Source organism: Polypterus senegalus, chromosome 16 (genome assembly GCF_016835505.1).
Source record: "Polypterus senegalus isolate Bchr_013 chromosome 16, ASM1683550v1, whole genome shotgun sequence".
NCBI lineage: Eukaryota > Metazoa > Chordata > Cladistia > Polypteriformes > Polypteridae > Polypterus > Polypterus senegalus.
This window is the reverse complement of record NC_053169.1, coordinates 53,729,906-53,743,675: the sequence shown is the minus strand read 5'-3', so window position 1 is coordinate 53,743,675 and position 13,770 is coordinate 53,729,906. Positions and strand designations below refer to the sequence as shown.

The 13,770-nt window shown below is 39.0% G+C and overlaps 1 protein-coding gene across 1 annotated transcript in view; it reads left to right on the top strand.

Moving 5' to 3' along the window:
* Positions 1–13,770, top strand: part of nid1a (nidogen 1a) — a 153,931-nt gene that overhangs the window by 110,955 nt on the left and 29,206 nt on the right. The window contains exons 11-12 of the mRNA XM_039737865.1: positions 1,550–1,672; positions 11,121–11,342. Coding sequence (XP_039593799.1) covers positions 1,550–1,672; positions 11,121–11,342 — 345 coding nt within the window. The remainder of the gene's footprint in view (positions 1–1,549; positions 1,673–11,120; positions 11,343–13,770) is intronic.

The window sequence follows — 13,770 nt, the reverse complement described above, 5'->3', positions numbered from 1 at the left end:
GAATGTTTTTAAATAGAAAAAGAAGTTTAAGAAGGATATTCATCTTGGCACTGCTAATTCTTCCAGCTAAAGTGAGATGAAGGGTAGACCATCTATGCAAGTCTTGCTTAATTTTTTCCATACAGACGGCACAAATGCACCTCTCTTATTGTGTCCCTTTGGAGTTTCTAGTGTTGTGACTCCAGTAGTTAGACATGTACGATAAGATACTGTGTCCAGAAAGGGCCTCCACAAAGGGTTCACACTCAGTGTAAATACACCATGAAAAGGTAGTTTTGCTTACAGAACCATTTCAAAACCACAGCAGTGGTACAGTAGCTATACTTATTTAATATTAAAAATAATTCAGAATACAGTCCACAGCAAACTGTGCAGGGTAAGTGCAATTGAAGGTGAATAGAGATGAACGCAGTTAGGGTCGCTAGAATGTTCATCTCCACTCTCACTCTCTCTCTGAGGTGTTCTGAGTGCATCCATCATTAATCTTCTGCAGGTGCTTTTGGAGTGTGTAAGAGTTTGGAGGTGGGACTGCTTTCTAATATTTTAAGACAATATTATTTAGGTACAATAAACAAATAATTTCTTAACTGGAAAGTTTATTCCACTTTTGCTAGGACTATCTGGAAACAAAGAACTTAGTGTTTCTCCCAGCCTATACCAAGAAATATTTTCTCACAGACTAATACAGCATAATAGTGAAATCAAAATACAACAATGTACAAATGAAAAGCATACAATACAACAGAATAATATCAACTAGAAGTAAAAAATGTATTGAATTCTAAAAAGTAGGGTGGTGCAGTGGGTAGCGCTGCTGCCTCGCAGTTAGGAGACCTGGGTTCACTTCCTGGGTCCTCCCTGCGTGGAGTTTGCATGTTCTTGCCATGCACTGGCGATTCTAAATTGTGTGGGTGGGCTTGGGCCCTGCCTGGGGTTTGTTTCCTGCCCTGTGTTGGCTAGGATTGGCTCCAGCAAATCCCCATGACCCTGTAGTTAGGATATAGCGGGATAGATGGATATTAAAAAGTAATATTTTAATAGCAGCTCTTGTATGTAAGTGTTAAGCTTATTAAATACACAGACCACATTGACATTTTGAATACTGTTTGACATTCCCTGCTGGCTTTATGTGCCATCCTTTATTTTATAGATTGTTTATTGTATGTGTTGTAGCATAAAAGTAAAGCTATTATTGTTGAATGTTTCAAAATTGTGAACTTCTTACTAGATTAGGTTTCTTCTCCTCAAAAGTCACCAGCAGTTAGTATTTTGTATAATAGTGCCACTTATTTTATAATCACTTTGGTGTAATGCCACTTTGATAAGGCACTTTAAAAAATATCCTATGTGTGCATATTAATGTCATCACCTTTCACTGTAACACACTGACTTAGCAAGTTAATTTATTTGTTAGTGATGTTTTTGTAGATTTAAAACTGCATCAGATGCTACATACTGTGAATAGTAATTATAGTTTATTTCTCTCTCTCTGTCTCTGTCAATACATGTGTATGTTAATCAAGGACTGCTAAATGTATTTCTCTTCCAGATATTGATGAATGCCAGCCAAACAGATGTCACAATCATGCCACCTGCTACAACACACCAGGTTCCTTCTCATGTCAATGTAAGCCTGGATACCGAGGGAATGGATTCCAGTGTATACCTCAAGGTGCGTCTTAGTTTAGACCTTCGCAACTAAGGGACAGAAGAAAAATTATTCTAATTATTCTATTTTTTTTTCATTTCTTCTCAGAAAATTTAGAAAATAAACACAAATATAAGTAAACTAGAATAATTAGCCCGTGATATTTGACAAAAGTGATTACTCTTTTAGGATAAAACGGTTTAGGTCACACATGTGCCAAGTATTTGTCATAGTACTATAGGAGTTGAGAGAATGCTTCTTGATTTAATTAGATATATGCATGTAGTGTGATAGTAATGTTTTGCTTTTGCTTGCATGGTCAGTTTTTTCTTTTGCTCACATTAGATTTTGGGAAACACAAACTATAAGCTTTTAAATTAGTTCATGTTAAAATTGAATTTTTAAAAAATTCCAATCATTTTATTGACTGTATCATTTGTTTATTCCCATTAAAATCAATGGGCTGAGTTTTCAGTGAATTGTACTAAGTCCTACTTAATATATGAATCTGTGCATCTGGTCTATATTTCAGTGAAAGTTTCTAAACTGTTATGTTAAAGGCTCTTCATGATGCCCTAAATGTTTTGGAAGGATTTAACACATCAAATGGCCTGTTTGTGTAACGCTCCTGTGCTCTTTATAATTTTTGATTTCAGGCTGAGTCCAACACATTAAATCCCCAACCCCACCAGGTTTACCCTCCTCACACTTGTAAACTTGACAGGTTATGAATAAAGCCCCACCTTGCCCAATATATGTCAATCAGGTCAAGAAATATTTATTAAATGAAATGAAATAAGAGAGTGTCATACAACAGGAAAAACAGCACTCAACTGATGCATTCAAAATTCTAGTCAACAGTACAAAAACAAAAAAAATAACACCAAATAAATACAAATCCCAAATGAAATGGCTAACCAAGCTAAAGTAAAAGTATTGACTCGCACTTGTGACAAGTAGTATGGAAGCCTCCACGTAGCATCCTCACATGAAATATTGAGCAGATTTCAGTGCACAGCAATAATCAGTTTAGTAATACAGCTAGTGTAGCATGGTGTCACTTGACCTGATTAACAGTGGTATACCGCTTTGTATGTATTGTGGAGGACTGCCGGCTTCCCATGTCGGTCCGCACCGCCAGGCCGCCAGGAGGAGCTCTCCCGACAGCAGGATCGTGCCCCGAGTTCCAGCAGGGCCTTATGGACTATGTAGTGTTTTTACACAGCCCTGCTGGACACCTTGGGGACCACCAGGAGTCGCTGTAGGGGGGCTCATGGGCTCTTGTGTGCCCTATAACCCGGGAGTACGTCACGGTCATGTGACAGGAAGGAACGACGTGCTCCCGGGTTGAAGAAAAGGACTGTTTGCCCTGACCCAGAAGGAATAAGGAACTGTGGACTGTTGGGACAGGAACACCTCCGGGTCAGGGGCTATAAAAGGACGGTGCCTCAGTCCAGACACTGAGCTGTACTGGGTGGGAGAGGAGCAGAGTGTCTGGGCGAGGAGGAGTGGTTAGTGTTTTGTGAGTTACGTAGTTTAATTGGTTTATGAGTAGTGTGGAAGGTGCTTGGTGCACTCTGAAAAAGGAAAATAAAGAGTCTTGGACTTTTACCTGGTGTCTGGAGTTGTACCTGAGGGTTCAAGGGAGCACTAGCGCCCCCTACTGCCACAGTATCTTTTTTATATTATAGGATTGTGTTATATTTCATACTTGGCATATTCACATAATGTGTAAACGAACTCTTCCATGATCCCTGCCTCTTTGCAACCACCCATCATCTAGTTCTTTCCTACATTTATCATGAAGGTCTTCCACTTACAAACTAGCTTTCCATTTCAGTATTTTGACTTTTTACCATCAGTTGTTGGCATACAAGAGCTCCCATGGCTATGTTTCAGACAATCCTCTTGTGACCACCTCCGTCACCATCAGAAAAAATAACTCAGGATGTATACTTGGTGCAGCCCCATCTTCATCCCAAACTTTCAATATGCCCATCTGCTGTCCTTACCACCTTTCATTGACCTTACTAGAGACACTACCAAATCATCAACACCTAACTTTCTCAGTATCCATTTCACCATCTCTCACAGTAGCTTGTCAAATGCCCTGTATACATATGCAAATGCATAATACACACATTTTCCCTTAACCTGATCGTTTCCTGCATTTGTTGGACAAATAAGATTACAACCGATGTTCTCTCCCAGGGATTTAACCATACTGCAATTCACTAACTTTCACCTGATCCATGTATTTCTTTAGTATTCTGTCAAACAACTGCCTCTCCCTAAAACAAGAAGAAATAATCTAGAATTTAAGGTTGCTCTTTAGTTTACAAGAATTGTATAAATTAAAGGTTGCTATAGTAGTTTGAGATGATCCACATAGTAAACTTTTTGTAGTTTCCAAAAATATTAAGCAAAGAGAGTCCATTTGACATGACTGCAAAAGGAGAAATTAATCAGACAGAGATCTGTTGGATCATGTAGGGAATCCAATAGTAGAGTAAATATCCAGCAGGGTGTGAGGACAGAACATGTGGCTTAAAGAGGCATGTGCCTGGTTATATCTTGAATTTAATCCAGTTTTACTTGGAGAGACAGATATGATGTAAAATATAAAACTAAATTAATTCATGTCTGTCACAGATGAGTAAGAGTGCATTTTTGGTTGGCTTTTAACTAACTGTCTGAGAATGTACTTTAAAAATCTTGCTCTAATTGATGCATTAAGAGTTATAACAGGCGGTTTTTTGTAAAGTTAATCTGGCTTTGAGTAAATTATTTTCTCTGTTGGCTTTATTAGCAATAACGTCTCTATAGTAGACTTAGGAGGTTCATTTGGAAAAGAAATTGTATCAAATTACAGCCTTTCTCTGTCTACCTTTCATTTGAACCTTTTTAAACTGACCAAGACACGCTGTCGCTTCTGACTTGTGTTGTACATATGGCTTGAAGAGGGCTTGGGATTTGCTTTACCAGCAGTTCCATGTTTCTGCTTTTTGAACTGGAGCGTAGCAGCATGTCATGATCTGACCTCCAAGTGGACACCTTAGTTCTTCATTTATTTTACCACCAAAAAGCCCCCCAACCCCATCCCTCCCCCACCTTTTTTCAAAGTTTGTATATATAAGAGCACCCGACAATCCAGTCTGTATGAATTTGTTATGTATTTTACTAAAATGTAAATGTAAATTTGTTTGTATTTTACAACAACAACAACAATTATTTATATAGCACATTTTCATACAAATAATGCAGCTCAAAGTGCTTATCACATTTTCCATCCAACTCTTCACCTAATCTCTTTTTCTTGTTCAGGGCAGCTACCCTTTTTTACTTCTGGCAGCCCCATTTCTCTTTAAGATCACAACCTCAGCATGTACAGTGGCGCTCTTCTGCTGGCGGCATTCATTTGCATGAACTACATGCTGTATTTCTCTGAGTGATCACACCTGAAACAAAACAAGGATGCGTTCCTAAGAATACCCCGCTATATCCTTATTACTGACAAATATCAAGAAGTATAAAATCACTTGACTGTTTTTCTTGTTTTGTATAACATTACCAAGTTTCCATCAAATTAGTCAAAACATTTTTTAAATTTTGGGGTATTTAGTTTTCTATTGTAGGGGTGTTTTTACCCCTTAAGAATTTCCTCTCTTAGTGAATACATATTGACCTAGATGTACCACACTGCGAAATTTTTGTTTTTTAACTAAATGAGAAATTTTGTTTTGGTTGATGAGTGAGTGAGTGAGTTTGTGAATGAGTGAGTGAGTTAACTTTGTGTTGTAAAGGGGCATTGCGGCACCTCAAACCTCAGACACCACCACACAAAAACACGTCCCAGAGACAAATAAGTAATTTATTAGCAGTAGTGTCTTAACAAGGCTTCTTCCAACAGGCACAATTCGTCTTTGTTTCTCTTTTTCCCCTCCCTCACACCTCCAGGCAAGCTTTGTCCTCCTTCCACCCAACTCCAAGTCGCCTGGATGAAGTCGAGTGGCTCAGTTTATCTTGGACTGGGAGTACTTCCAGTGCAGGAGCATAACACAATGGACGTATTTCCGGCTCAATCAGAAGTCCCAAAAACCAAGGAACACAACTCCTAGTAGCACTAGAACTCTCAACAAGCTCAGCGAGTATCTTTTGGTGTACTTGCCTCCAGGGTTGCTGCCAACTAGCAGTTCAGGAGAGCATGTAGCCTGAACAATTCAGTTTCCCCTGTCCTTCCATCAAGCTGTCTTCCTGGCCGGGTAATGTTCTTCCATCTAATCCTGCTGGGATGCCAGCACACCCATTCTTCACATGGCCTCAAATGCTCATGACTTTTGAAACATATTAAGACATTGCTTAAGAACATGAGTCTTTGTTCCACATTTATTGTTCACCTTTCACAGGGCACATGCGTGGCCAAGCTGTCTGGCCAGTGTGAGCTTTGCCATATGAATGACCATTGCAATCACATAACATCTGATGTCTGTGTTGAAATGAACTATGAAGTAATTGGTGATATTGGTGCACTGATGAAAACAGTAATGTCCGTATAAATTGCTGCACTGAGAAATCAGTCCATTCCCAAATATAGGATAAAGATTTTCTTTTTTAAAATAACTCAGGACAGCTAAATTGCAGCCAACATGGGATTGCTCTGTGAAATGCAGGATATGTGGTTACCTAACTTTTAGACCATTAGCTCTCCACTTTGCCTCACTAGATAGCTCTGAAATACATGTTTTATGTTAAAGTGTAACTGAATGTTGTTCTCTTTGAAGACTGACACATATTTGTTGCAAAAAGGAATGTTTTGCTTTTTCTTTCAACTCTGTAAAAATGTATTTACTCTGCCAGATTTGTTTTCAGTATTCCAGTGGTTCCTTTATAACCTCCTCTTCTTTTAGCTAGTTCCTCTCTCATTTGCATGCATTTTTATTTGTCTGATTTTGTTTTTAGGAAAATGTGAAGTATTTTTTGCTCGCTCTTTAACAGAGACGGAGATGAGATATGAGAACACTTTCTTGGTGAACTTCCATCGAAAAATAGGAGTCAAAGACAGAGTGTTTGTTTTAAAACTTAAAATATCTTGCTGTTCATTTTACAGATTGTAAAAGTGATTTGTTCTGTTGCTGTTTTCCCTGAGAACATTGAATTTATCTTTTGTTCTATCTTGGACCACAGTACAGGAAGTGGAAAAAGTAATTAGTGCAATCTGGATTTGCAGACACAACATATTAATTAATACAATATGACTTTGAAATCTTTGTTTCTGGCATTTGCTGGCTCTAAACCTCACCCTCTTTCCGAGAATGAAAATACTACATAAATGTAATTTATAATTTTGTGTTGCTTTGTGGGCATTTATTATGAAATGCCTTAATGAGTGTTGTGGCTTTGGGGATTTGGTAAAATCTGGAAATAAACAGAGGCACAGAAGAAGTATCTGATTGCAACAGATTTGTTTTTAATTGTAGTACAGTGGATTCACTGACCTATGAAGGCATACGTATATCATGCACTAATGACTTAGTGATTCTGTAGCATACATTATATTTTGGTTTAAAATATTTTGCTTCACTGTCACTAACTAAAAAATATTTGAATTCCATGCATGCAGTATTCCATACATCTTGAAATTAGATGTTATGTAGCAGATTAAACTGAACAAGATGCACTTGGATTTGCAAGCCTAATTATTGTTCTCTGACGGATCTTGCCTGTCATAATTTTTAAAGCAACTTTCATGGTAATAACATTAGTCCAATTCAGATTATACTGTAGTTGGTAAATTGTAGATATTTCTGACTACAGCTGGAATTCCATACATTTCTAGATTACCATACTGTGGTTTGAAATCCAACTTCATCCTATAGCATGTATAGTATTTTAACTGTCTACAGGTTAAGTGGCATATATACTATAAGAAATAACACAGACAACTGTGAAGTGTTGGGGCACCCGTAGGCAAACTCCATATAATTAAACAAAACGCAGGTTATAAACTCGTTGAAATTGTTGTTGCAGACGTGAGTCTCCTAGTAGACTGATTCAAGATGGCAGACCACCCGGACCACTAGCAGGAAGAGGCAGGATCAGACAGTTAGATCCCGGAAGTGACATCATGGGGGGGTAAAGCAAGCAATCTTCTAGGCAGCAGATAGAGGAAGAGATAATGTGCTAGTCAACAGTGCCCACCTGTGTTCCAGCAGGAAATTACAATTATCCAAGCCTTTAAACTGCCCCCAATGCGCATTTGTTTGACAATACAGTACATGTTATATTTTGCTTGAATCACCAAGAAGGGGGACGCTCTCATCGGTCTTTGAATTTATATATATAAATATAACCATGCAGCACACTCACAGGAAAAGAGTGACCCAGGCTTATACCACCATCCCCTGCTCCTGTTAATCAATTGTGGAGTGCGGAAGAATGGGTACGCAATTGTGTATCGGAGTCACTGGATGAATGACACAGCTATATAATGGGTATTTGGGAGGAGTTGTCGCTTACTTGCTTCGGAAATGTTTTGGTACTGGTACTTTAGTCTGAACTACCACTCCACTTACTACCAATCCAACACTGTACTGTATATGTATAAGAATAAAGCAAGATAGGAGTTTTAAATAGATAAATATAGTGGAATCAGGAAGTATTCAGACTCCTTCACTTTTTTTGCATTTTTCTATCTTTCAGCCTTGCCCTAAAGTCATTTACCTTTTTATTTTTCCCCCACATCAAACAAAACTCAATACCACTGAATGGCAAAGCAAAAACAGGATTTTAAATATTTTTGCAAATTTCTTAGAAAACTGAAATAACACATTGACATAAGTATTCAGATACTTTGCTGTCTGAATAAACCCAGGTGCATTCCATTCTATTGAACATCATTCACATGATCCTACACCTTATGTGGAGTCCACCATTGGTCAATTCAAGTGATTGGACTTGAGTAGAAAGGCACAAACCTGTTTTTAGAAGGTCCCACAGGTGGCAATGTGTATTAAAGCAAAAACCAAGCCATGAGGTCAAGGGAATTGCCTTTAGAGCTAGAACTGAGGAAGGCTACAAATATTTTCTACAGCTTTGAAGGTTCCCAGAAGCACAGTTGCCTTCATAATTCTTAAATGGGAGAGGTTTGGAATAGCACAACCAAACTGAGCAAGTATGAGACAAGGGCCATGGTAATATAGATGACCAAGAACCTAATGATCACTTTAGCTGAGCTCCAGAGAACCTGTGTGGAGACTGGAGAAACTTCCAGATAGAAAACCATTACTGTAATACCCCAAAAATCTCAACTTTATGACAGATTTGCCAGACAGAAGCGTCTCCTTAGTAAAAGATACATGGAAGCCCCTTGGAGTTTGGAAAAAGGCACCTAAAGGACTCTTCAACTATGAGAAACAAGATTCTCTGGTCTAAAAAACTAAGATTGGTGTTGCGTCTGAAGGAAACCAGATACCTCTAATCACCTGCGCAGTATAATTCAAATGATGAAACATGGTGCTAGCATCATGCTGTGGGGATTTTTTTCAGTGGCAGGGACTGAGAGACTAGACAGGGCTTTGGGAAAGATTAACAGAATCAAGTTCAGAGATAGCCGTAATGAAAACCTAATCCAGAGCACACTAGACATAAGACTGGACTGAAGGCTCACCTTCCAACAGGACTATGACCCTAAGAATAAAGCAAAGGCAGCCAACACAGGAGTGGCTTAGGAACAACTCTGGGAATGTCCTTATATTACTCAGCCAGAGAACAGGCTTGAACCCAATCAAACGTCTCTGGATAGACCTGAAAATGTCTGTCCACAAACAGTTTTCATCCATCCTGACAGAGCTTGAGAGGATAGTCAATGAAGAATGTTAGAAAATCCCCAAATCCAGGTGTGTAAAACTTGTTGCATCATACCAAGGAAGATTCCAGACCATAATTGTTCCTAAACATGCTTCAACCAAGTTACGAGTAAAGAGTCTGAATAACTGTGTCAATGTGACATTTCAGCTTTTTATTTGTAATAGATTTGTGAGAAATTCTAAAATTGTGTTTTCTCTTTGTCATTCTTGGGTATTAAGTGTTGTTTGATGAAGAAAACCAAATGTAAATGATTTTGGCATAATGCTGCAACAAAACAAAATATGTTAAAAGTGAAGAAGTCAGAATACTTTCTGAATCCACTGTGCAAATTAATTAATTAATTGATTGATTGATTGATTGATTGATTTAAACTTCAACAAATTATTAGGAACTGTAAATTCTTTTATATAAATATTCTTATCTCACAATTGGCACTTCTGTGGCTTGCACAGCTACTTCACATCTCCATGGAAATATTTTTAAATCTGGCTTGTCATGATCATCATAAAGCTTGCATGTTCTCCCTTTTCTTATGTAGTTTTCTGTATATACTCAGATTTTCTGTAACATTCCCAAGACTAGCATGCTAGGTAAATCGAACACTCTCAACTGGCCTGGCATGAGGCAGTCTGCGTGTGTACATTTGTGTGCATGATAATGGATTGGTGTCTTGTCCAGATTTAGTTATAACCTAGTTAACACCTTGTATGCAGTTCTGCTAAGATAAGCACATTCACAAAATGCATGGATGGATGGCATTGTGACGGCTTTCTTATATACCTGAATCGCAGCTCAGTTCCTAGCATGTCACATAATCCCTCAATTCCTGCATGAGTCTGTCTCTAGGTACTGTGGTTTTCTTCCCTCATCTTAATGATGTGTGCATTATTTGAATTGGTGACATTAAATTGGCCCTGAATAATACAGTATAAGTTTTTGCATAAATATATCCTGCAGTGACCTTGCACCTCTTCCAAGACTGTTTCCTGCCATGTGTCTTATGCTGCTGGCATAGACATCAACTCCTTCCGTGACCCTGAATTGGATTAACTAGGTTTGTGGTAAAACAGCGCCCGTACACAGACAGACATGAACCCAGATGTCCATAACACACACATTTAATGTTTTTCCTCTTATACAGCACCACACAATTCTCAATTAGCCAAACTCAGTCCCTTCTTTTGTCTCTCTTCTTCTCTTTCTGCCACCCCCTTTGACTTCTTCTCTTTCTGCCGCCCCGTTTTATAACACCCCGGATGTGCTCCAGATTCTTCATGATGATCTTCTGACAGCATTTCCTGATGTGGCGGAAGTGCCGCATGAGCACCTGGAAGCACTCTGGGTGTGCCTGGAATCTCTTCCAGCAGCACTTCCCCTTGGTGCCCTCTTGCAGGCCAGGGTGGCTGCCCTCTCATGGCCCAGGGGAGGTATTGTCCCTCTCCTGGTCCTTCCAGGCGTCCCGGATGGGCAGGATCTCCAGACGTCCACCACAATTTAAAACTGGATGAAAGTACAGTACAATAAATCATTTACCAGAAGACAGAATATGAATTATATCATAGTTTACCCATGTTGATGAGAACTTTCATTTTCTTATTTCATACAGAACAAGAGAAGACCCCATGTCAGTTGCACAGAGACAGAATTCTTGGCGTTGTTTCTCCAAGAGGTCCTCGACCTGTTCCGGGCCAGTATATCCCAGTCTGTGATGATCAGGGTAATTACCGTCCATTACAGTGTCATGGCAGCACAGGCCAGTGTTGGTGTGTTGATCGTAATGGACAAGAGATTCAAGGAACAAGGACACAGCCAGGGATCAGGCCTCCATGTAAGTATATTTGTCTTACTATTATTCCAAAATCCATTGTTTGCTATAGTTTATTATTTTCTTTGATAATTACTTTCAGGGGTTGCCTACCCTGAAAGATAAATAATTGAAGCAATAAAAACTGCCCGAAGAAGGGGCCCGTGTTGCCTCTAAAGCTTGCATATTGTAATCTGTTCAGTTAGCCAATAAAAGGTATCATTTTGCTTGACTTCTCACTGCGTCCATAATGGCTAACACTCAACTTGAATCTATGTATAATTTTAGTGTACATTGTCTGTTAAAATCATATTTTTTCTTCTTATTTTCTCATAAATATATGGATTAGCAAAAATGGCTGGTCTGTCCTTTTTTCTGTTCAGAGGTTTCTGCATCTTCTAGGACTTATCCCTAGTACTACAGCATTGTTACACTTTTTCAACTTTCTTAGTGTTTAAATATTGATTTTGTTTTGTCTTGGTAGAGCTCTATATTACTCTACTTTCCCCTTTTGTATTATAAATGTGTAGCCTTGGTGAGAATGCCTCAGATGCCATAGACTTACCACTGTTTATAAGATATTGTACTTTATAACTTCTCCCCACCTTCCCTTCTACATCTATAACCTCAGACAATTACATAGAGTAAAAGACAAGCAGGAATCAAGTAACAATTTCAAATAATGTATTATTGATAATATTCATAAAATAATAACAATAAGTGAAGTACATGTGAATATTGGCAACCATACAACTTGATAAATGGTGATGTGTAGTTTCAGGTGGCACACAGACTTGCAGTTACCTTAAATGTCTCTAGTTAAGTCATTTTATGGCATTCTTCAGGACAGGCCGCATGCATGTCTCAATATGGCTGCCAAGTTGAGCTTGTCAGTGTGGTCTCCATTTCAGTTCATAGTGTGTGAGATGCTCCTTCATAATGATGGTGTGAGAGAGAAAGGGAGGGGTAAAGCAACCAAATTGATGCATTCTTTGTCCAAATCCTTACACCAATTGGGAGTCGTGCTACAGGATGGCCTCTGATTCAAACCAATCTCAAACAGCCATAATTCAGACCAATGGGGGCACACAATACCTTTCACACCTGCCCCTAAAATCATATGTTGATCTGATGCTTGCCAGCTAGGTAATTTGGCTTTCCTGTAGGGGTTGATTGAGAGAGTCCTCCAGAAAATCACTTGCCAAACTAGTTTTAGACACTTCCTCTCACCGTGTCATAAAATTACAAAGACACAGTTCTAAAAGAAGGATTAGTTTTTAAACATCAAACCATTGCTGATCTTATAAATAATATAACACTAATACAGTGGAACCTCGGTTTGTGAGCATAATTCGTTCCGGAAACGTGCTCGCAATCCAAAGCACTCGTATATCAAAGCGAATTTCCCCATAAGAAATAATGGAAACTCAGATGATTCGTTCCACAACCCAAAACTATTCATATAAAAATGATTAATACAAAATATAAAGTAAAATACATAATACAAATTAACTTGCACTTTACCTTTATAAAGAATCATGGCTGGTGTGAGTTTCTAAACTCATGTGGGATTCCACCCAACGGGACAACACGCGGAAGAGCGTCCCAAAGCAATCGCAGTCTCCCAGCGCTGTAGCAGTTCGCCGTATAAGCGCTTCCAAAAAGATTGCAGACATGCTATAAGCGCCTGTCGTCAATGGGTCATACAAGGAACATTATAAAAATTCCGGTACAATAAATAACAGCGCTGTTGCGGTCTCAAACTGAATAAAGCTGGTGTTAAAGTACTGAGACTCAGCTTCGTGTTTTGGGGAGCAAGACGGGACTCGCACTTCACAGCGCACACACACAGTCACAATGCTGTAGTAAACAGTATACGCTCGTACGGATGTTGACTATATGAGTGAGGCACACAGACTCAGACGGAGAATAGGAGACGATTGCCAGAGAGAGAGAGAGACGCGCTGGGCGGGCGAGCGAGATAGATAAGGAGAGAGAGAGAGAGAGAGACGCGCTGGGCGAGCAAGCGAGATAAGTAGAGAGATAGACAGACACGCTGGGCGAGCGAGATGAGAGAGAGAGAGAGAGAGAGACGTGCTGGGCGAGAGAGACGCGCAGGGGGAGCGAAATGAGAGAGAGAGAGAAGAACCATCAGCTCAGTTGTGATCACATGACGCTCAGCAGACAAAGTGTATCCATGCTACTCGTATTGCAAGACATCGCTCGTTTATCAAGTCAAAATTTATTAAAAATTTTTGCTCGTCTTGCAAAACACTCGTAAACCAAGTTACTCGTAAACCGAGGTTCCACTGTACATTGCTTTGCCTAAATTACAAATAAAGACATACAAAATATTTATAATTTTGTATACAAAATTTCACACCACAACACTCCACCCCTGATAAATCTTTTGTACAATGGCTTTATAATATAATTAATCAGTCTTAAGTGT